This window comes from Mastomys coucha, unplaced genomic scaffold, assembly GCF_008632895.1.
Source record: "Mastomys coucha isolate ucsf_1 unplaced genomic scaffold, UCSF_Mcou_1 pScaffold15, whole genome shotgun sequence".
Classification (NCBI taxonomy): Eukaryota; Metazoa; Chordata; class Mammalia; order Rodentia; family Muridae; genus Mastomys; species Mastomys coucha.
The window spans coordinates 20,255,222-20,278,974 of NW_022196897.1; the positions used below are offsets into that span (position 1 = coordinate 20,255,222).

Consider the following 23,753-nt stretch of genomic DNA (forward strand, 5'->3'; position numbering starts at 1 on the left):
GCACTGAGCCCAGGTGAAGAGCCCAGAGATGCTCTCTCCAGGTGCTCTCAGCCTCCTTTCTATGCTTTAAGGGGAAACAGCCTCACCCTGCACATGGAACAGGGCCAGCCCAAGGAGACAGGGCATCGGGGAGGGCATCCAGAGGAGGTGCTGGCGGATGAGACTTGGAGGTCAGAGCCAGTGAGGTGAAACAAGAGCAGAGCAACTGTGTCAGAGAGACCCCAACCCATTTCCTCCACAAGCTGCCAGCTGTCAGGTGGCCAGCACGTGCTGGCTGAAGGTGATCAGGCCAGCAGGGCTCAACTGGAGATTTGAGGCTCAGTTTTGAGAGGACAGGGTCCAAGGAAGATTTAAGACAGAGGAGACTGGACAGAGGTGAAGGTTACAGACCCCCCTGATGGTAGGCTCGACTAGACCAGGGTCAGAGGTGGCTGCTATGGTGGCTGGTTTTGTGGGGCTTGGGGACCCAACGCTGAATGTGCTGGCTGAGGAGGCTTGTCCTGGGGTCTCTGTCCAGGGCACTGGGCATCTACCACTTAGGAATATGCCATAAGCACTGTTCAAGACTAATAGGCCATTGCCTATAGAAATCCCAAGCTTCTAGATAGCTCTTCTCCTAAGCTTGCTTGGTCCTCAGACTTGTATCTCGGAAGGAATGAGAGTCACAGAGACACCCAAAGGGAAGACAGAGCCAGGGCTGTACAAATGGGCGGGTGTGGAGTGTGAACCGGCATGTAGGAACGTCTGGCCTGGATGCAGGAGACCTGGTGGTTCTCCTGTCTTTGATTCAGTTGCTGTGTGACTTCAAGTAGGACCACTACCTTCTCTGAGCTATTCTGAAAGCCTGAAATGATAGATTACTTTCCCTGCCACTGGTTTTTGAGGCCAAAAAGACAGTAACCAGTGCTGTCCTTATGCATGGGAAACAGGGTCCCCCCGACCCAATCTTGAGCTTCATTATGCCTGTGGATAAAGGCCTCCAGGGTCCAAGGGAAAATGGCCCCCATTTTAGGGTTTGCCAAGAGAGAGGTCCTTTCTGTAGCCATAGGTAATATGATAGGGCATTTACCTGTGACCATGGGAGGGCTCTGTGGTGCAAGATGGGCTGAGATGGGACAGGGCGGCCTGAGAGGGGGGCCATCTGTCCCCACTCGAGGTGGGTTTGCCAAGGGCAGACTGTACTGCCTTCAGCAGCAACTCGTCCTGATTTACAACAGCAATCCTTAGACATGTGGTACGTGGGCCCCTGGCTTGTTCCCACCCACGCCTGACAACGCTGTGCCCACACCTGGCTTCCTGCACCGATGTCCTTCATAGAGACTCCCGGAGGAGCCAGGGTTCCCACCCTCTGACCCCAACCAAGCCCAGGAAACTCTACTCTCCTGGCGCCTGGATCAAATGTCGTCTGCCTGCGGGGGTCACCTTTCATCCTTAGCTCCCTGGGCCACCAGGATGGCCGGTGGGGATGGAGGGAGATATACTCTGGCTGAGGCCAGCCCCATCTGAAGACCCAGGCATGGCCAGAGGCAGCAAATGCTCTGAGGGGCCCATGGAGGTGGGGTTGTTGACTGCCCCTCAGACCAGTTCTCCCATACCTGCATGGCTCCTTCTTCCTCCAGCTTCTCTGTCCTACCTAGTCTAAAATCTAGGTCAGCCTTAACATCACTTCCTCAGGGCGAGCCCAGGACACGTCTCTTCTCTTTGCCCATCCCAGGCGAGGGACCCCTTGTCTCCGATGTCTGCTATATCCCCTCAATCTCTTCAGCCTCAGTTCCAACTCTGAGAAATGGGCTCACTAGTGATCAGAAAGAATATGGACTTAACAATGAGGGTGGGCAGTTTCCCACAGGAAACTGATGCCCAATGCAGAGAAGGACAATGGAGGCAAACCTGTGGAGTGGGAAGCACCCATCGACCTTGCTTATCACCCCTGCCCCACCTGGATGGAGAAAACACATTCCCTGCTACATCTGCATTTTCTCAACCCTCAACAAAGTCTCATGGGGGGGGGGCATGCCCTTACTATACCCATTTTACAGATGTGAAAAAAGTAGATAGCCAGGCATAGAGAAAAACTCAAGGGTTCGTACCCATCATTTCTACCCCAGCCCCTGGCTCGGGGCAAAAAGTAAGTGCTTACCTGCCCTGCTACCCTGGAGGAATGCCAGGAGAGAAGGCATGTAGGTGGCCCCAGAGTGGAGCACAGAGATAGCACTGAGGGCACCAGGCATCTGTTCAGGAGATGCTAGAGAGTCTTGGGGTCCACAGACACTTCTCCAGCTGCACTATGCTGTATGATCTCATCCGTTCTCACGGGACTAAATCCCATGTCTACACCAACAGCTTCCAAATATATATCTCCTGTAGCCCTCCCCTAGCTCCCCACCACCACCACGAGCTGTCTAGGGCATCTTTAGCTTAATATGCTCAAGACTGAATCCCCACTGCCTTCAACCTATGCACACACTCCACAGGCCCCTAAGGTTAGTTCCCCAGGGTCTCCTGATCGAATGATGCCATCACCCCTGACCCTGAAGCCACCTTGATCCCTGCTCAGCCCGTCTCATTCCCTCTTCTGTCTATCAGTCAGTGGGACCTGGCCCCACACTGATCTAAGCCCACATTCTCGGACACCCCTGAAGGAGCTCCTTAGACCTGGCTCTTGCCTCCTTCCTGTCTCACATTTGTCACAAGCATCTCAAGTCACCCTCCTACTCCAAGGATCTTGAAAACAAACCCAATCCCTTACCATGGCCTGAGGGCTCACAGATGGAGGCCATGTCTATGCCTGTCCCATTGTTCCTGCCTAAACATAGTGGTGCCTGCTTGTATCTCAAAATATTCTTTCCTGCCCCAGGCCCTTTGCACTTGCTGTTACCTGGCCTGGGATTGTTTTCTCCCAGCTTCTCACATAGCTTGGCCTTGCTTGGTCCTAGGTGAGACCTTCCTCTAAGACCTTCTGAGCCCTCCGTGTGAAAAGCAGCCCAGTTTCTGGGAGACAGACCACAGCTTCCAGGTGCCTCAGTTTCTCTCTCTGGAATGCATAGCTTCACCAAAGACTCTCTAGTGTGACCGCTGTGGACCCTCCAAGAATGACTGCTAAATGACTGAATGAACTGGCCTCAGTTTCCCCCTTCTGTAAAGGGAAGGGAACTGAACAGCATAGACTCCAACAAGACCTAGCAGGCTCCTGGACAGCTGCTGGGTCACCTCCATTTGCAGAGCTGATGCCCGGGAGCTTCCCTGGCCTGGATTAGCTTGTTTCCTCTAGGGAGTTTCCCACTTCCTCTCCATGGGGGTTTGGTGCTCTGAAAGCCCCAGGAGAAAGAGCTGTTGTTACCATGGACCCAGAGCTAGGCAGAAAGGTTGGGAGTCTGTGAGGGCATGGGTGGGGCTGGCTGACCTGACCCCGCCCCTAGCCTCAATGTTGATGCTCATTTTGTGGCTTCTTCACTAGCTTTTAAGGGTCAACGCTGCTTCCCCTTTGCTCCTCTGATCCGGGAGCAGTCCTCTCCCTCTGTCCCAGACTTGCATCAGGTTACTCTTTCACATCCTCCTGGCTGGAACAGTGGGCCTCTAGACAGGTCAACTGCTATGGTCTGGGCTTGACACTGCACTGGGCAAGACATCACGTACAAGTCCCTGGACTCACAGACTCTCAAAGCGTCTCAATGACTCTCTTCCATGGGTTTAGTGAATGGCTTTTGTACTGGTTTGGGAGGTCCAGGTAAGCTTCCAGGGGTCCCCATCCTACAGATGGGAACCCAGATGTCTACACTCCAGTCAGTCCCCACGACCAATGGGGGATCAAGATGGAGTCTGACAGGTATCATCCTTTGGGAATATGTGACCTTGAGAAGAGCATCTAATTTCAGTTGTCCATCTACAGGGTGGACACGACTGTGTCTGCTTCACAGGGGCCACAGCAAGGCAGGGAGGGGCTCCAGTTTTCACCCCCTGACTAGAGCACACAATCTGGCTTAGAACAGTGCAGCAAATGCTCAGGATGAGAGATGGGACTGTGGTTTATAGACTGTCTTCAGGGCGCTGTACATTCCTCCATCCCCAACAGCTCTGACCCCCTGAGAAGGGGTTCATCTCGATGGTTTCTTGCCTGTATCTGCAGCTCTGGGGTCACATGATCCAGAGACAGCTGCTCTTCTCTGCTGACAAGACAGACAGAGCCACTTCCACTGTGGCAGGTCTACATCTCACGATTACATGGTCCTCCTCTCCCCCCACCCCCACCCGGGGTGGGTTTGCAGTGGCTTTCCAGGACATGTAAGTGGTGGCATCAACCCTCCAGTCTGTCCATACTACACTGAGGTTTGATCTAGGCAAGTGACTTGCCCAAGGTTTCCCAGCAGCACCTGGCTTAGACCTGGCTGTCACCCCACAGAATGCTTGTTCCTCTAGAAGGAGGGGCCGCTGCTTCCCTCTCCCTCATGCCTGTCATCTCCTTAGCCATGAAGGTCATTGCAAGAAAGCAAGACTTTCTAGAAAGATGAGAGCTTGCAGCCTGCCGGTGAGGGGTCAAGGTTAACCCTCCTGCCTCCTCTCCGGTCCTGGCAGCCCCCTTCCCAGCCTGCACCTGAGCTCATAGAATGATCTGCTCTTTCTAAGAACCAGAAATGCCACCAAGGGAGTCTGGGGGCGGGGGGAATCACGACCCTGGTTGCCCCCTTAAGTCCAAGACCCTTTGTCTCTAAGGCTCCACTTCCACTCTGCCACCTGGCCTTCCCAGAGCCTTGTGGGATCAGAGGCCAGAGAAGGATTAGGTTCTGCAATGGCTCACCACCCCCCTCCCCGCCATCCTGCCTCCTGGACTTAGTCATCTCTGCCCTCTGCCGCCTTTTCTCTCCATCACAACCCTTCTGCCAGGCTAGGGGAGGAGGACGCTGACAAGCGGCCCCTTCCCAAGGGGGCGGCGAAGCCAGGGGCGGGCTGCTCTGTAGAGGCTCACAGGCCGTTCCCCCCCCGCCCCCCTTTCCTTTCCTCGCACCGCAGCCCGCGCCTCCCCCTCCGCCGCTCTGCGCACGGATGGCGGCGGGAGCCGCAGAGGTGTGTGTGTGTGTGTGTGTGTGTGTGTGTGTGTGTGTGTCCGCGTGTGCGCGCGCGTATGTGTGTGTGGGGGGAATGCCTGGTCCCCGATGTCTATGGGGCTGTGTCCTTTTCTAGAGACTGGGGGAGGGGGCTGTCTCCTGTCACGACCAGGAATTCCCATGGGGGCAGAGCGGGTTCAAGGATACCAGGAAGGTTCCGGGTGCTGTCAGCTTCCAGCGAGGCGCTGAGTAATGCGGGCCCCCTTAGTGAGAGTATTGGCGATCAAGGACAGCCCTCTGCCGGGGTCTCCTACAGACTATGTGGTGAAGGAGGGGACGTGAGTGGGGGACTCCACTGATATCCGCGGGCTGGCGGGGGCGCTGCGGACCCCAGGGCTCAAGCGGGGGGCGGGGGCGCTCGGTCCACAAGAGCAGCGCCTAAACCGTCGGAGCCCGGGGCGGGGACCCCGGGCACCGAGACGCGGGTGTCCGCGCCGCTCCTACCTGCCCACGAAATTCTCCAGCACCGAGCTCTTGCCGGCGCTCTGGCCGCCTACCACGGCGATCTGCGGCAGGTCGAGGTCCGCGTTTTGGCCGATGGCGGAGAAGGCGTCCTGTAACCGGTTAACCAGCGGGATGAGGTCTTCCATGCCGCGGTTGCCCATGGTTGCGGCGGGCCCGGCGGGCTGCGATCCCGGCCGCCGCTCCTGCTCCGGCTCTTGGCCCCCGGCTTCGCGGCTGCAGCCGAATATCCCGACTGCGTGCGCCGCGGGTCCCCCGCCCCTCGGGGACCAGAGCGGAGCGCTTCTCCAGTCCACCGCTAGATGGCGCGTGGGGATTCGCGGATTGGTCACTATGCGCAGACGCAGCGCGGGGCGCCATGGGGGTTGTGGTTTTCTCCTTCTGCGGCTTTTGGGGAGACTTACCTATGTTTCTGGGGTACAGATGCTGCACCGAAGATAATATTTTTGGTGATGGCTAGGGGTGCTAACTCTAGAAATGGGCTAGTATGTGGAGGGTCATGATTACTTCATTTCAGCAGTTATTTCCAGTGGAGAAACTGAGGCCTTAGAGGGAAGATCTGGCACCGTCAAGCTGCAGTCAGGTGACCAAAGTCAGCCCTAGTCCACTTAGCCTTTCTAGTCTAGGTTCTGACACTAATCAAAAATCTGCCCTATATTCCTTCCTATCCTGGGGCCTCGATGTTTCTGGTTCTAGGAGGAAGAAAGAAAAACCATTAATTCAATGAATTTCTAGGAACCCAGGATAAGCTAGGCCCCTTCCTAAGCTTACAGACACAACACTACGCAGAACAGCTAGGGACGTTACACTCAGAGAGCTCTTACAGGTGGTGGGATGACAGGACACAGAAGATCCTTTGTATTAGAAGAAACGGAGGAAATCAACAGGTGTTGGAAAGCCACATTGGCCGGAAAGAGTCAAAGGTTCTCCAAAGAAGTGACCTTTGAAAGGAAACGTAGATGATAAGAAGGGGCCCAGAGACACAGATAGGGGGAAAACACCCTGGTGGAGTGGACGGGAAGTGCAAAGGTTCTGATCTCTAGGAAGTCCTGCCTAGGAGACTTGTCTCAAACTCTAGGGCTCCAAGAGGATGAGAGCTAGGCCCAGAGAGTGGCAAATAGTGCGATTCAAACCAAGGGCTCTTGCAGCCATTCTTGCCTGCCCTTTTCACACAGACAGATCGTTGGGTACCAGGCTCATCTACCCACCTTTGCATCAAGAAGGACCTAGTTAGGACTCCCGACAAAGAAGCCAAGAACAGGAGGGTCGTTGGGTCACTTCTATGTTCTGAGACTAGGGAAGTGCCCTAGGCACTTTTTTTCCCACCCTCTGAATGTGTGGTTCCTGAGCAGGCAAACACACGCTAGACCCCAGAGACAAGGCAGTGAGAAGTATCCTTACCTACAAGAGGCTCAAAGTCAAGTGGGAAAGGGAGGGGCTATATGCAACTAAGCCAATAAATATGACTTTGTCCGGTGGTGATGAGCGGGTAGCAGGGCTGGGGCAGGGCTTATGTTGTTAACCTATATAGGATGGTAATGCTGGAGCAGAGACTAGAAGTGGACCATGAGCCCAGTGAGAAGGGACTTTTCAGTTAGGGGAGAACCACCTGGACCTTACCTCTGTGTCATTTCTGCGTCTTAGCTATTTAATCTGTAGGGTTGGCACAATGACAAAATAGAGTGTCTGTGTAGGGCCCAGTGCGCACTGACCTTCATTAACAACCATGCCAACCACATCAGAAATTCAGGCAGCTGAAACACCAGCCCCAGTACCCCTTATCCAGAGCGCCTGCCTCTGCCTCCCAAGTGCTGGGATTATGCTCCACCTCTGTCTGGCTCAGAGCAGCTATTCTTAGCCAACCTAGAGAGGATAGGGATGTGAGCCAAGATGACCAGCACCATCAATTTAGGTTGGGCATACAGTTTGAAGATATCTGCCTGGACCATTGCAACTGGGCTTTTGTTATTTTTTTCTTATTCTTTCTGCCTTTTCTTTTCTTCCCAGGGGAAAGTGTATAGTCCTCCACTACCACAAATCATGCAGTTGAGTTTCCCCACATTTGGAGATCTCATAGGGTCAGCACACAATGGATGAGCTACAACCTGGGAAAACCACATTTTTGTTCATGACATCTCTCCTGCCAGCTAAGTATTATGATTTTCCCCCTTAAACACAATGGTCAAACTTACTGTTAAAAACACACTTTCCGCCGGGCAGTGGTGGCACATGCCTTTAATCCAAACACTTGGGAGGCAGAGGCAGGCAGATTTCTGAGTTCGAGGCCAGCCTGATCTACAGAGTGAGTTCCAAGACAGCCAGGGCTACACAGAGAAACCCTGTCTCGAAAAAAAAAAAAACAGAACAACAACAACAACAACAACAACAACAACAACAACCCCCACACACTTTCCAGAAGTACTTGAAAGCCTCCGGGCTATTTTCCCATCTTTGGATCAATATTACAGCTTAGAGTTTATTCTGTGGCCTACCTTTTATCTTTACAAAATGGGATTGTGCTAACTGCCCTGCAATATTTGATCCTGGAGCTACTGGGACCTGGTGGGGAGTTGGTCAGAATTCCAGACCTCGTGTGTCACAACTTGAGTGTAATAGGAACCAAGTTCTCTAGGATATCACGGGGCACACCAAAGTTGGGGTATGGAGGAGGGTGATGCTGTGGGCAGAGGAAATTGCATACAGGTGTGAATTCATAAGCAAACACACCTGACATACCCTTTGACCCCCTATTCTCCACATGGTTTTGTAGAGGCTGAAAGAGGACTTCTACAAAGAGATTCCAAGTTCAGAGATACTGAGCACTCTGAGGGCCAATACATCCATCAAATGAGAGTTCCCAACATGGCTTTGGCTCTCTGCTTTGAACTCTGGGAAGGGAGGATGCTATGCTGAGCTCCAGATGTTAGGCCACCACGGAGCCCAGTTATTAATAAGAATATACCCTAAGCCATTCCTCCCAGCCAGTGGCTGTGCTGGGCGATTCCTCTGGCTCAGAACTTAATAGCTTGCTGGGACAGATGAGGAGAATGAGGCACAGAGTGTCTACTGAGGAATGTGTCCAAGGTCACAAAGACAAGAAGTGACAGAGTCAAGCTGCCAGTGGGGGTTGGTGTGACTGACAACATCGTCTGTACTGAGAGTTTACATATTTTCCTGTGTTTGTGTGTGAGTGTGTGCATGTGTGCATGGATGTGTGGGCAGAGGCTAGAGGAGAAGGTCAAATGGTGTCCTTGGCTGCTATCTATCTTGGTTTTTGAGATGGGGTCCCTCATTGGCCTAGGACTCATCTAGAAGGTATGGCTGACTGACCGACCACCTACCCCAGGATCCTCCTCTTTTTGCTTCCTCTGCACTGAAATTACAAACAAGTGCTCCATCCTTGGCTTTTTTTTACATGTTCTGGGGGTTCCAACTCTGGTCTTTACCTCACAAGGTCAACTCTTTACCAAATGAGCTATCTTCCTAATTAAATATATGAATTTTGAGTGCACATAAAGCTATATATGCTAATCTCTTGGTCAACACTTTACCAAATGAGCTATCTTCCTACCTAAATATATGTGCTTTGAGTGCACATAAAACCATATAAACTCACCTCTTGTGATGTGTGCACAGCAGATGCAAACAAAACAAAACAAACAAACAAAACCAACCAATTGAGGGCCAGGGAGATGGCTCAGCACAGGAAGGCATTTGCCACAAAGCCGGCCTATCTGAGTTTGATCCCTGGTGCTCATGTAGTTGAAAAGAAGAGCTGACTTCCTCAAGTTGTCCTTTGACCTCCACACAAACTTGTGCACACACACACACACACACACACACACACACACACACGATAAAATAAAGAAAAACTGACAGAAACTCAGCATCAGATTTGAACAGTGATTTTCAGATAACAGCTCCTAGAAGAAGCCATTCGTTCTTCTCTGGGCCTGGTTCTTTGGATCTGTCACCCATTGCATTTCTGTCAACATACAGGGATCAATGTCTACTTGGTGCGAGAATTCATGCAAGACACAGGTAGGTCCATGAAGAGGTGAATAAGATGCAAGGCTCATCCTATTGCAGCAGAGACTCACAAGGAGAATCAGACATGCCCAGCAGACCAGGCTCATAGAGCAAGGACACTGGTAGTCTGAATATGAATGGCCCCGGAAGGCTCTAATAGTCAGATGCTTGGTCATTAGGAAGCGGCACTATTTGACAGTATCAAGAGGTATGGCCTTGTTGGAAGAAATGTGTTACTGGTGGATGGGTTTTGGAGTTTCAAGCTCAAGCCAGGCCCAGTGTCCTTCTCTTTCGGCTGCCTGCAGATCCAGATCTGAATGTAGAACTCTTGGTTCCTTCTCCAGCACGGTAATGCGCTAAACCTCTAAACCTGTGAGACAGCCTAAATTAGAGTCATTGTAGTCATGACATCTCTTCACAGCAACAGAAACCCAAACTAAGACAGGCTATAAGGGCAGGCGCACTGCAGAGGAAACCCCTGGGCCAGGGTGGGGTAGGCTGTGGGGCTGGGTACAAAGGCATTCTCAGAGACTGGGGGAATTGCTGCTCTGGGTGTCTACATTTACCCTGTTCCATCCTGTGGGAAGGTGCTCCCCATGAGCATGGAAAGCTGATGGCTTTGCATGGGTAGGTGCTCCCCATGAACCTGGGGGAGGACTGATGGTATTGCTGACTCTGCCCTGGTGAGAAATGGAGCCAACAGTCTGGTGCATTTGTCCATTCTCCACATACCTCCTTCTGGCCTGATGAGTTGGAGCAAGCCACTTTACCTCTGGGAGCCTCAGCTTCTCCAGCGGGGTTGGGTAATAAAATCCCTGAATTTCAGGATCCGGAGGCAATGGAGCGAATTTGGGTTGAGAACCAATGAAAACAACCTCTAAAGGGACCCTGGAGTCTTAGGAAGGTGGCAGGGAGCATGGCTGGATGTGATGAGGTATGGGCAGGGAAAGGCTGTCACCCACAAGTCAGTTGGGTCCAGCAGAAATGACCAAATTAAGGTCATCAGTGTTAAGGATGCTTGCTCCAGAGGCAGGGATGGAGGATGGACACCAAGCTGTGCTTGTCCAGCTCCTCCCACCTCTGTCCTCTAGCTCTCACCAGATTTATTTATAGGAGGAGGCACAGGTGGGCGGCAGCCATTGGGAAGGTCACGTGATAAACACAGGGTCTCACAGCCGTTCTGCCTCCTACCCAATCTGGAGCTTCTGCTGGGCATGGCGGGTTCCCAGGAGTTCTGAGCTGGTGTGGCAGGTGGCAGGCCCACCTTGTTGTGTGTGTTGGTGTGCTGTGCTAGATGCCTGCCGAGGCTCTTCTCTATAAGAGGATGGATGTGGATGCCAAGCGAGGAAGAGCTGCCTGGAGGACCATCCAGCTGGGGACAGCTAGGAACTGGATTCATGTACTGGAATCCTACATTCACTCACCTACATTGAATCCTACATTCATTGACATTCACCTGACAGGTGTAATGAGCTCTGGGTTCCAAGGACATGGGGACAATTCAGCAGCTTCTTTTGCTGTCTAGAGGCACATGACATCACCAGAGACAGAAATAATGGGAGCTGGGGAGGTAGCAGGTTACAAAATGAAGATGCCTTGGTCAATAGCCACTTAGACAATAGTGACAGAAGTCACTATAGAAATTGTAGGGGTTCTGGCGTTGGGGAGGGGATCTGCAAAACTCAGACAATTAGAGGGAGGCTTCAGTAACCGGACACTGGAATTATTATTGCTACCATCACCGTCGCCATCGTTATTTTGAGCAGGATCTTTGGTAGCCCAGGCTAACCTTAAACTCTAGTAACTGAAGCTAACCTCATACTTATGATCTTTCTGCCTTCACTTCCCAAGTGCTGGGGTTATAAGCATATGCCACAATATCTGGTTTTATGCAGTGCTTGGGTAAAATCCAGGGCTTTGGGCACTCTGGTAGTTGAACACTAGACAAGCACTCTGGTAGTTGAATTACATCATCTACTGTTCCCACCATCATTAACAGTAACAATAACAAACAAGATCTTGTTTATGTGGCCCTGTCTAACCTAGAACCCCCCACTACATGGACCAAGGTAGCTTTGAATTTACAGCAATTCTTGGGCCTCGGCTTCCAGAGTGCTAGGACTACAGGCTCCAGGTTCTGTGCCTGGCTGGACCTCATTAACCTGAAAAGCTCAGGGTAAATCTGAAGAGATAGTTCAGTAGTTATGAACATTAGTTTTTGCTAGAGGAGCCAAGTTCAGTAATCACAACTGTCTATGACTCCAGCTCTGGGCCTTCAGCACTCTCTGTGGGCTCCAGGATCATATGTGGTGCAGACATACATGTGTGCAAAACATATAAAAAATCTAAAACAGAGTAAAAATGACAATTTTTCTCCAACTAAAACACATTTCATGCAACACCAGTCAGACTTCTGGTTAGATTTTAGAGGCAGGGAGAGATTTAACAAAATTCTGTATTCCATCTGAAAAAAAACCAGGGAGCAACATTTATTTATTTATTTATTTATTTGCCGCAGTGTCTCACTAGTCTAGTCTGACTTTGAATCTGAATTCGAAATCATACCGCCTCTGCCCCTCAAGCATTAAGGTTATAGGCTGGGGCCATGATGCCCAGCCAAGCTGGAGTGAGGTTCCTGTGTGTGTGTGTGTGTGTGTGTGTGTGTGTGTGTGTGTGAGAGAGAGAGAGAGAGAGAGAGAGAGAGAGAGAGAGAGAGAGAGAGAGAGAGAGAGAGAGAGATTTCTTTGGGGGGTGGGGGAGGAATTCTGCCTGCAAGAAATTGATCAAAGATAATTAGCTCCAAACAGTAAAACCAGAGCCTTCCTCCACCTCAGCTATCTTCAAGCCCCGAAATCACACACATTAAAAAAAAAAAACAAAAACAAAAAAGGAAAAAGAAAATTTCTCTCCCCAGATCAAGTCATCCAAAGCCATCATTGCAAATTAGACAGAAAAAAAAAAGTAAAAATCTCTTGAGCCCACTACACACTGTTATCCCCTGCTCCCCACAAAACTGAGACTGTATATAATATATAGAGAGCTTGGGAACCTGCTGAGTTCACACCATGTGGTGTTGTCAATGTTTAATATCCTTTGAAAATCTAATTTCTGGTGGCTATGCGCTTTCTATTTCTTAAGAGGCAGACACTGTGGTTTATTTAGCTTTTCCCTCTGAAGTTGACTGCATTCCAGGCTGCAATTATAAAAAACATTTCCAGGAACAAACGTCCTGACTTTTAAAGTCTCTTTTCTCACGGTTTTCCTGGACTACAGTCCTGCAAGGAGAGCAAAGGGCAAAGGGCGTTCTAGAACCTTGATAAGGGCTCGGCAGCGGCGAGCCTTGAATGAAGCGCATGCGCAGTCAGCTCCTGCTGGCTTCCCATCTTCGCCAGCACCAGCATTATTTTTAGTGTTTTCTCTTTAGCAACTAGCTAAGCTCACTGTGTACCCGCGTCAGTGCTAAGCATTATGTAATGTCATCTTCACACACACACACCCTGGAAGGGACACTTATTTTGCAAATCAAGGAACCAGCCGGAGAGGACTCCTCCAGTCCCTCTGGGTCGCAAAGCTAAGGTGATCCTGACTCCGCCTTCACTACCTGCGCGAGTGTTCCAACCAGGGCGCAACATACATTTATTCATTCATTCATTCATTCATTTATTTATTTATTTACTTATTTGCCGCAGTGTCTCATTAGTCCAGTCTGACTTTGAATCTGAATTCGAAATCATACCGCCTCTGCCCCTCAAGCATTAAGGTTATAGGCTGGGGCCACGATGCCCAGCCAAGCTGGAGTGCGGTTCGTGTGTGTATGTGTGTGTGTGTGTGTTTAACTTTAAAATAACAACAACAACAACAACAACAACAATAATAATAATTATTATTATTATTATTATAGATCTTGCTGGCTAGAGATCCCCCTGGTTCTGCCTCGCATGTGCTGGGTTCTCGCAAGTTTTCCGACTTGTGAATTTACTCCTGTCACTAGATACTCCTATCCTTCAAGGATGATTAAGCCCCACCATCCAAGCTTCCTAAACACGCAGACCCCAGCCGCAGACAGTCCCAGTGGAGTGAGAACTCCGGGCGCCTGAGCCAATTACACGCGGGCGAGTCCTGAGCCCGGGGCGGCGCAGTCACCTGACTGCAGCAGCAGTGACCTGTCCTCTGCGGTCCCTAGCGCCACCGTGCGGCCGGTCCTCACAGCCTGCCTTGGGCGCGAAGTGTGGGGGTGACCAGTGGGGTTGAGGGGTGGCCGCAGTGGCAGGACCATTTCAGGGGCAGGATAAGAGCCATTAAAGAAATTAACTGGGGGCTGGTGAGACGGCTCAGCGAGTAAGAGCAATAACTGCTCTTCTGAAGGTCCTGAGTTCAAATCCCAGCAACCACATGGTGGCTCACAACCACCCGTAATGAGATCTGATGCCCTCTTCTGGTGTGTCTGAAGACAGCTACAGTGTACTTACATATAATAAATAACTAAATCTTTGTGTCAGAGCGAGTGGGGTCAGACCAGAGAGAGCAGAGGTCCTAAAAGTCAATTTCCAACAACCAAATGAAGGCTCACAACTATCTGTACAGCTACAGTGTATACTCATATACATAAAATAAATATAAAATTAAAAGCCAGGCAGTGGTGGCACATGCCTTTAATCCCAGCACTTGGGAGGTAGAGGCAGGCAGATTTCTGAGTTCGAGGCCAGCCTGGTCTACAGAGTGAGTTCCAGGACAGCCAGGGCTACACAGAGAAACCCTGTCTTGAAAAAACCAAAACAACAGCAACAACAACAAAATAAATAAAATAAAATTAATTAATTAATTAATTAAATTAAATTTAAAAAAGACTAAGGCTCCTGTTAAAAAAAGAAAGAAAGAAAGAAAGAAAGAAAGTAACTGGGCCAGACGTGGTGACAGAAGCCAGGGGATTTCTGTGAATTCGAGTCCATTCTGGTCTATAGTGAGTTTCCATATGTACACAACACAACGAAGCAGAAAAGAAAATTAGGGGCAGGAGAGCTTGTTAAGTGGTTAACGTTTGTTCCTCTTCCAGAGGACCCAGGTTCGGTTCCCAGCACCCCCAAAGTGGCTCACAACCAATCCACAAACTGATCCCAAGGGGATCAGATGCCCTCTTTAGACCTCTGCAGGTACTAGGTACATACAAAGTAACACACATACACGCAGGCAAAACATTCATACTCATGAAATAAAAATATAACTTTAAAAAGTGGGGGTGAGGAGGAGATAGATAGTTCAGTGGTTAAGAGCATTTGTCCTTCCCAAGGAGCTGGGTTCGATTCCTAGCACTCACAAGACAGTTCACAAATGTTCATAACTCCAGCTCCAGGATGTACATGATATACACGATATACAGATATACATACGTTCAAAACACTCATACACATAAAATAAATCCTTTTTGGGGGTGGGGGTGGGGTTCGAGACAGGGTTGCTCTGTATAGCCCTGAAAATAAATCTTTTTTTTTTTTTAATGTAAAAAAACAAAACTATTTCTTAAAAAGTTTAATTCACAACACATACGCGCGCGCGCTCTCTTCACGCTCTCTCACTCCGGTCCCAGCCCCACGCGGGCTCGGGCTCAGGCTCGGGCTCGGGGGACAGTGGTGGCCTCGGGGAAGTCAGTCGGATCTGACCGACAGTCCATCTGACCCCTCTATACCCCTGCCAGATAAACAGTCGGCCGTAGGAACTCAGAACCACCCCTTCCGGATGCTGGGGTCTGGGGACCGGAGCCTGCGCTGCCCGGCGCCTCGTAGCACGCGGGAGCCACCGCGGCTCTAGGGACCGCCGAATGGTCGCTGTCCCCGCGGCGTGAACCGCACACGAGGCTTGTTCGCCCGCCGCGGCGTCCGCGCTGAAGCCTCCAGACCTCCAGAGGGCGCTCTGCGCGGGAATGGCCAGCCGCTGGACCTTCGAAGTGTCCCGGTTACAGTTGGGTCCCAGCAGCCTCGGAGCTCGCAAGCCCGCCCTACGAGTCCGCTCGGGGCTTTCACGTTTTCGGCTTTCGTGGATTGCCGGGAGGTGAGGGCGAGCCAGCGTGGTGCCCGCCCCGGAAGCGTCCGTGGAGGAGGGTTGGGCACCCCGGGGAGGATGAGCCGCAGGGATAGCGGCTACTTGCAGAGAGGCCACGAGCTTTGTGGACAGGCGAGGGCATAGGATCGGTTAAGTGGCGCTGGATATATCTGCGGGGGAAGGGAGTGGAGAGATGAGGGACAACGGAGGGGCGTGGGGGTGTACTGTGGTGGACCGGAACTTTTCCTGTCCAGGGCTCACGGATTTGAGTTGACACAATTTAGGGAGAGGTCAGCGGAATCCAAAGCAGGGAGGTGTGCTTGGGAAGGGGCTGGCACCAGGAAGTGAAGAGTGGAGTGACTGACAGGCAGAAGGTGGGAGTGGAAAGGTGTGCTCGGTTAGAAGGTTGGGCCGTCAGAGTTGAAGAGATGGGAGGGAAGATAAAGAGCTGAAGGCAAGAGCGCGTTTGTGTGTATCCTGTTTTGGCAGCTGACCGGAAGAACTGGAAGCCCCGGGTACCAAAGTGGCGCGCTCTTGGCGGCGAGGGTTGGGACTGTGTAGCGGTGAAGCTCAGCAGGCATTATGCTGGGCTGGGTGCTTTGGGAGGGGAAAGGAGCTGGATTGTCCCAGAGTGGCGATCTGACCCTACCCATGGTACTTCCTTCAGCCACCATGTTCAACCCGCAACTCCAGCAGCAGCAACAGTTGCAGCAGCAGCTCCAGCAGCAGCAGCAACTCCAGCAGCAGCAACAGCAGATACTGCAGCTCCAACAGCTGCTGCAACAGTCCCCACCACAGGCCACCTTGTCCATGCCTGTCAGCCGGTGAGTTTCCCACTTCCTCGGAGCGGAGTCTAAAGTTCGACGCTGTGACCCGCATTTTGGAACCAGGCTCCCAGTAGTTATTTTTTCCCCCAGGGGAATCCTTGTTTGAGTATTAAATGTCATCAGTTTCTACCTTGGAGGGGATCCTCCATCTGCCCTTGAGAGGGAGAGAATGGAGGTGAGACCTCCGGGTGGATGGCTTTCCCAGGCCCCCTCTGACACCCTCCTCCCATCACACAGGGGCCTCCCCCAGCAGTCATCCCCGCAACAGCTTCTGAATCTCCAGGGCCTCCATTCGACCTCCCTGCTCAATGGCCCCATGCTGCAAAGAGCTTTGCTCCTACAGCAGTTGCAAGGTATGGCAGTTCCTCCCAGCCCTCAGACTCTTTCTATCCCACTCATTTTCTTTTTCTTCGAGACAGGGTTTCTCTGTGTAGCCCTGGCTGTCTTGGAACTCACTCTGTAGACCAGGCTAGCCTCAAACACAGAAATCGGCGTGCCTCTGCCTCCCAAGTGCTGGGATTAAAGGTGCGCGCTGACTGCCCGACTTATCCCACTCATTCTTACCAATGCTCACAGTGGTCCTGACAGCATCCTTAGAGATGAAGACACCAAGGCTCCCATGAGATGAAGTCCACAAGCTACTCTGCTAAGTACAGGGTTACCAGGTTATGGTGCTAGCCGGTCCTGACTCTATTGATAACCCTAAGGGGAGGCACACCCATAATCCCCTCTACAAATGAAGACAGCAACCTGAGGCCCATAAGAGGGACCCTGTGCCCATAGTCACAACACAGGTAGAGCTGGTTAAACAGCCATCACTTGGCAGCCCTACCAGGACCACAGTGTGGACAGCCTTTTGAGCTGACCTAGCAAGTCACAATATGTACATATATCCGCCACCTTTTCTTTTTCCGTTTTAAAAGTTGTGCTTGTCATAGTGAAAATAACACATATTAAAATAGAAAAACGACAACAACAGCAACAATAAGAACCCAAGGGGGCTGGGAGATGGGTCAGAGGTCAGGGGCACTTGCTGCTCTTCCAGAGGGGCTGAGTTAAGGTCCCTCACTCACATGGGGCAACTCATAACGCTGTAACTCCAGTTCCAGGGATCCATCGCCCTTATCTGGCCTCCAAGGCCAGGGTCCAATACAGCACACAAATTAAAATTTTAGATAAATCCTAAAAAATAAAGTCATTGAAACCAAACAAGCCCAGGTGATAGGAAGGCAGCCCTCATTTCTGGGAGAAGTCACCATCCTTTCATTATATTTCTTTCCATTTTTTTTTCCTAGGAAGAAGCTTGGGAAGTTGAATGTAATTGTAGGATTAATACCAAAAAAGAGTCCACGTCCTCTTTTTCCTTTATTTTCTATTTTGCAGTGCTAGAATTTTTGTTTGTTTGTTTGAGACAGTGTCTCACTCTATACCCCTGGCTGGCTTAGAATTCACTATGTAGACCAAGCTGGCCTTGAACTTACAGAGATCTGTCTGCCTCTGCCTCCCTAGTGATGGGATTGAAAGTGTGCTCTGATATGTTTGGCATGGCTTTGAGACAAGGTCTCACTCTGTAGCCCAGGCTCTCCTGGAACTTAGTATCTAAGCCAGGGTGGTCTTGAACTCGAAACAGTCTTCCCTACCTTGTCCTCCGGGGCTGGGATCATAAGCATGAGCTACCACACTCAGCTAATGTTTCTAGTTCAATCCCGGTTAGTTGTGATAGCTTTTAATTTTTCTCTAGAGGGGTATGTGCCCTTAAGAAAGCCTCAATTAAGCTGGGCGGTGGTGGTGCACGCCTTTAGTCCCAGCACTTGGGAGGCAGAGGCAGGCGGATTTCTGAGTTCGAGGCCAGCCTAGTCTACAGAGTGAGTTCCAGGACAGCCTGAGTGTACAGAAAAACCCTGTCTCGGAAAACAAACAAACAAACAAACAAAAAGCCTCAATTATCTATTTCTCTTCCCCCCCTTTTCTCTCCTCTATCCTAAACACCACTGGGATGAGCATGACATCTGAGACTCTTCTCACAGTAGATTCCCCAACACTGAGTGACTGAGTCGGGGATGGATGTTTGATGGCTTTTGATAAGTATTGCCAAATTACTTTCCTAAGGACTGGACCAGTTTGCAATGCCACCAGCCACGTACGACAGTGCCAGCCTCACCATGCCTACAGCAGCATTGGGTACTCTATGCTTTTTTATATATACCCCTGTGAGTGTGTATGTACAGATCACTTACTACGTTGTTTTGCAAAGGCTAATGCTGCATTGTGAATGTCTTAATTCCCATCTCCACGTGCTAGTGCGGCTAAAACACGTACCAAACATTCCCATGTCATTTTGTGACTTGTCCATGTCCTTTGTCTGTCTCTGCTTGAGGGCTTCCCATCCTCCGCCTTACTGTTCGTTGGAGCTGGATGTCTCTCTGGGACTGTGTATATGTCTTTGTTGTACCTATTTATCAGATACACTAATTCATGACTTTGAATCCTCATCTGACGGACAAGGGGAGGGAGAACTGGTTTGCTCAAGGTGCCAGAGGTAGTCTGGACTTGAATTCATCTCTCAGCACAACTGACCTATACCTTTAAGCCTGTCCTGGCCTCCCCTGCATTGCCCCTGAATCTGGGCATGAATGCCAACTCTCTTTCATGCTTTGGGCCTTCCCTGGGAAAAAGAGCTGAGTCAGAGGAGATGTAGCAGGAAATAAGTCGGTTAGTCCTAGGATAGAGGTCTCTAGGGACACAGATATCAGATGCCTCCTGAACGAGAGATACAGCATCTTCAAAGGCCCAGAAATGGGGCGATTAGAGGACTGCCCTGTGACATGTTCCTAGAGCACAACGTGGGGCACATGAAGTGGGCAGGGCCAGACCTTGCCCTAAAAGGAACAAGGAACTGTAGGAGGCTTTGGGCAGGGATGAGGTCAGAATGTAGCTTGAAAGAGGTCCCATTTGCTGCAGTTCTAGGGAGGTATGGTATGTTTTCATTATCTACGTGGGTGCTAGAATTGTTAGGACCTGGTGATATCTGGGGTGTGGAGGATAGGGTGAGGACAGAGCTAGCAGGTGTCCCTCAGGGGGCTTGGCCATGCTACCTCTCTGTTTCATGTCTATGTTGATAGCTGTATCTCCCTGTTACCTGGCAGGGCTGACCCAGTGAAAGGGTGCCTTTCTCAGTGCCAGAGCCTTCGCTCTCATTGATAAAGAGAAGCCAGTGGGGGACAAAGTACTGAACAGTAGCTTGCTGGTCCTCCTGTGGCCCCCCTGTGCTGAGTCTCTCACATACCTGAGCACCTCATAGCATGTCTGAGGGCTGGCTGAGGCAGCTCACATGCCCAGATGGAGCAGAAAACCTACCCTAAGTCCTTCCTCACTCATGCCCACAGTGGGCCTTGCCTTGGCTTTATCTCTACTCCCCTGGGTAAGAGGAACCCTCAGATGTTATCTCTGGTATTCCCATGGTATTTGGGTTCCTGAACCCCTGATATAGTCTTGACCATTCAACCATGATGTGATCTCTCTTCTCACCTCTTCCCCATAGGCAACCTCCGTGCTTACAACATGACAGCCCCAAGCCTAGCAACTCCCAGCCTTACACCACCCCAGATGGTCACCCCAAATCTGCAGCAGTTCTTTCCCCAGGCCACTCGCCAGTCCCTGCTAGGGCCTCCTCCTGTTGGAGTCCCAATAAACACTTCTCAGCTCAACCACTCAGGGAGGAACTCCCAGAAACAGGCCAGAACCCCCTCTTCCACCACCCCCAATCGCAAGGTGAGTAGTGCTTTGAGTGGAGCAGCTGCAGCAGGAGTGGGTGGAGGGGTACCTCAATGTCAGCCCAGTTCCACGGGCTTGGGCTTGCCCGGGCCTTTGAGCCTGTCATGCTCTGTCTTTGTGCCTCAGTGTCTGTAAAATGAAGGTACCTAACATCTGTCATCTCCCTGAACTTCAGGTATCTTTATAGTCTCGATGTGACTTTAGCCATACCTAAATACCACCTTATTATTACCTATGTACTATTTCTCTCTTAGACACGTTTTTTATTACTTATTATCATTTATCTTTATGTGTGCCAAGGTGAGCATGTGGAGGTCAGAGAACAACTGAATGGATCTCTTCCCTCTTTCTACTATATGGTTCCTAGGAACAGAACTTGACGCCAGACGCCTTCACCTGCCGAACCAACTCAGTGGCCCTTAGTGCTATTCTCTTTACATCAGCAATGCTGGTAGAAATAAAGCAAGTCATATATCGGATATAAACTTTTGGATAGCCACGTTAAAAAGATAAAAAGATCAAGGTATAATGACTAGCATCCATAATCCCAACACTTGAGAGTTTAGGAGTGGAAGATCATGGCACATTCCAGAACATCCTGAGCTATGTATGTAGAAAGACCTTCAGGTTTTAAAAATAAAATTAAAAAGAACAGATAACGTTAATCTTACTGCCAGGTATAGTCAAGTACACTTATAATCTTAGCCCTCTGGAGATGGTATGGGAGGCTCAGAGATCCAAGGCCATCTTCAGTTTCTTAGTTCTAGGCCAACCATTCCAAAACAGTTGAACAAAAATAAATATAATACAATGAAACATATTTTAGTTAATCTGGTATTTTAAAAAATACCATTTGACCTGTATTAAAAAATAATAATAAATGACCTGGGCGGTGGTGGTGCACACCTTTAGTCCCAGCACTCAGGAAGCAGAGTCAGGCAGATCTATGAGTTCAAGGCCAGCCTGGTCTTCAGAGAGAGTTCCAGGAGATCCAGGGCTAAACAGAGAAACCCTGTCTTGAAAGACCAATATAAAATAAAATAAATAAAGGGGCATGCCTTTAATCCCAGCACTTGGAAAGCAGAGGCAGGCAGAGCTCTGAGTTTGAGGCCAGCCTGGTCTACAGCGTGAATTCTAAGGAGTGGACAGTCGGGCCTACAGAGAGACACCCTGTCTTGAAAACACCAATTAATCAGTTAATGAATCAATCATTAAGATGCCTTCCTTTCCTTGATGATTGATTAATGTTTCTTCCTTTGTTTGTTTGTTAAGAGACATGGCCTTATCTCCCAAATTTCAAATACCTCTGTGCATCTTTGTTGCCCAGCCTGGTCTCAAATTTCTCAGTACAAGTGATTCTCTTGCCTCCGCCTCTCAAGTTCCTAAAAATACCTATATATTTCATCATGCCCCATTTTGTCCTTAAAAAAAATAAAAACCCCACTAAATTTAATCTGTCACTTAATATCACAATACCATGTCAATATCTAACATGCTGTTTAAGCTTCCATCTTAATCGAGACTCCAGGTTCCAAGTGTTTGCCTGAGCTAATGGTTGTTACATGGGGCAGGCAGCTTTGAATGTCACTTTTAAGGCACAAGGCTCTGGCTCCATGGCAGAGCACAGGTTTGGGGTACTGGAGGCTCTGGGTTCTGCAGAAAATAAGGAAGCATTGTATCACTGCCTGAAAGTTAAAAATGTGTAGTCCTCACAGAACAGAAGCAGAGTGCTGGGGATTACAGCATTACAGCTGTGTCGAAAAAGCCCAGCAGCCGCCTGTGGCTGCTAGTGGGTTCAATGGTTCATCTCGCCACACACAGTCACACACACACACACACACACACACACACAGAGGCACTCTGTCCCTGCATGTCTTTGCACTCTGTGCACAAGGCCCACTCCCAAACATATTCTAGGGCAGGGACAACATTCTTTACTTAATTGCTTTGTTACTCCTACATCTATAGGAAGGCATTTCCCTCCAGAGAAGGGCTCTACCCTTAGGAATAGGCCTGGCCCACCAGGGTCTTGGCCTACCTGTGCTCCTGTTTTACATATTGAAGAACTACAGCTGACAGACTGGAGTGGTTGAGGTAGGCACAGAGCCCAGGCCTCCTGACTCCCTGTGTCTTCCAGGGCCAAAACTTGGTATGTCTAAAGGGCCTAGAGTCCTGATGTGGGGTACAGATGTGTTTCCTACCAGGACTAGAGGCCTTAGCAGGATGAAGGGAATCTATGGATGGCACCTAGGGGCTTCCCATAGTGCCCAAGAAGTGGCTGGAACCTTGTATCCACTGTAAGGTGCTGGCCAGCCGTGTGGATCTAGCATCTGTCCTTCTGTGGGTCTTGTGTGTGTGTGCATAAGAGATATTAATACAATAACCTAAAAGCAGTTAATTAAGACTAGAAATAAGCTGGGCTGTGGTGGCACACACCTTTAATTCCAGCAGGCAGATTTCTGAGGACAGCCTGGTCTACAGAGTGAGTTCCAGAACAGCCAGGGCTAAACAGAGAAACCCTGTCTGGAAAAACCAAAAAAGAGAGAGAGAGAGAGAGAGAGAGAGAGAGAGAGAGAGAGAGAGAGAGAGAGAGAGAGAGACTAGAAATAAGTGAGACCCTATCTTCCAACAAATACAGCACCAAACCAAGGAAATATTACTAAAAGGGTCTAGGCCTGTTCCGGGTAGAAGTTTCTTGCAAGAAGCTTTGACGCTGTAGTTGAAGGCTAGATGCAGGAAGAGGCTGCGAATATGACCAGAGAAAGGCCAGCAAGGATGCACTGAGATGGGCTAAAGGTAGGAGGAAGGTGGGGTTCAGAAGGGAAAGAGGCAGGGGTTCAGGGCCTGAGAGGGAGAGGGGTGAACAGCTCCTGGCTTAGGATAAGGAGAGTCCCATGGCCAAAAGGCCCAGGGAGGCTTCAAGTCAAAGACTCTCTCTGGCTGCTTGTGGGACAGGGAGTGGGAAATCTGGATGACTAGGAGCCAAGAGACTTGTGTGTCTCCCCAGCCAGGATCAAATAGCTAGATGGACACCTCAGACAAGGACACTTGAGGTGTTCTGGGTCGTTTGCCCTTCATGCCTTTAGCCAGGCCCCTCTAGTCCCCTAAGATGGTGACGGCCGTTCTTTTCTTCTTCTTTCTCGTTTTTTCCTAAGACTGGGCTTCTCTGTGTAGCTCTGGCTGTCCTAGAACTCGCTCTGTAGACCAGGCTGGCCTTGAACTCACAGAGATCCACCTGCCTCTGCCTCCTGAATGCTGGGATTAAAGCATGTAACACCACCATGGCCTGGTGGCTACAGACGTTCTTGAGTAGGAAGGTATTTGCAAGTGAGGTATAGGTTTAAAAAATGGTTTCTGAAGCTGGCGCGTGGTGGCAGCGGCGGTGGCACACACCTTTAGTCCCAGTACTCAGAGGCAGAGGCAGGAGGATTTCTGAATTCAAGGCCAGCCAGATCTACAGACTGAGTTTCAGGACAGCCAGGGCTACACAGAGAAACCCTGTCTTGAACAACTCCCCCCCCCC

At 50.3% G+C, this 23,753-nt stretch overlaps 2 protein-coding genes and 1 pseudogene across 23 annotated transcripts in view; 1 reads left to right on the top strand and 2 right to left on the bottom strand.

Annotated features, from left to right (window-relative positions):
* Dnm1 (dynamin 1) overlaps nt 1-5,859 on the bottom strand; it is a 45,694-nt gene extending 39,835 nt beyond the window's left edge. For all 18 annotated transcript variants that reach the window (XR_004118518.1, XR_004118517.1, XR_004118519.1 and 15 more), the window contains exon 1: nt 5,547-5,859. Coding sequence is in view for 15 of the 18 variants with exons in the window: in XM_031369805.1 (XP_031225665.1) it covers nt 5,547-5,707 (161 nt within the window). In the remaining 3 variants the exon portion in view is untranslated. The remainder of the gene's footprint in view (nt 1-5,546) is intronic.
* A 1,709-nt stretch (nt 5,860-7,568) lies between these two features.
* On the bottom strand, nt 7,569-7,719 carry LOC116092846 (annotated as a pseudogene).
* A 7,545-nt stretch (nt 7,720-15,264) lies between these two features.
* The window catches only part of Ciz1 (CDKN1A interacting zinc finger protein 1), a 17,198-nt gene continuing 8,709 nt past the window's right edge, over nt 15,265-23,753 (top strand). The window contains exons 1-5 of one of the 5 annotated variants that reach the window (XM_031369819.1): nt 15,268-15,638; nt 16,297-16,453; nt 16,694-16,809; nt 18,566-18,637; nt 19,998-20,227. In XM_031369819.1, coding sequence (XP_031225679.1) covers nt 16,302-16,453; nt 16,694-16,809; nt 18,566-18,637; nt 19,998-20,227 — 570 coding nt within the window. In that variant the 5' untranslated portion in view covers nt 15,268-15,638; nt 16,297-16,301. Of the gene's footprint in view, nt 15,639-15,678; nt 16,145-16,296; nt 16,454-16,693; nt 16,810-18,565; nt 18,638-19,997; nt 20,228-23,753 lie in introns of those variants that run through there. The other 4 variants (XM_031369816.1, XM_031369820.1, XM_031369818.1 and 1 more) reach the window with 4 other exon arrangements.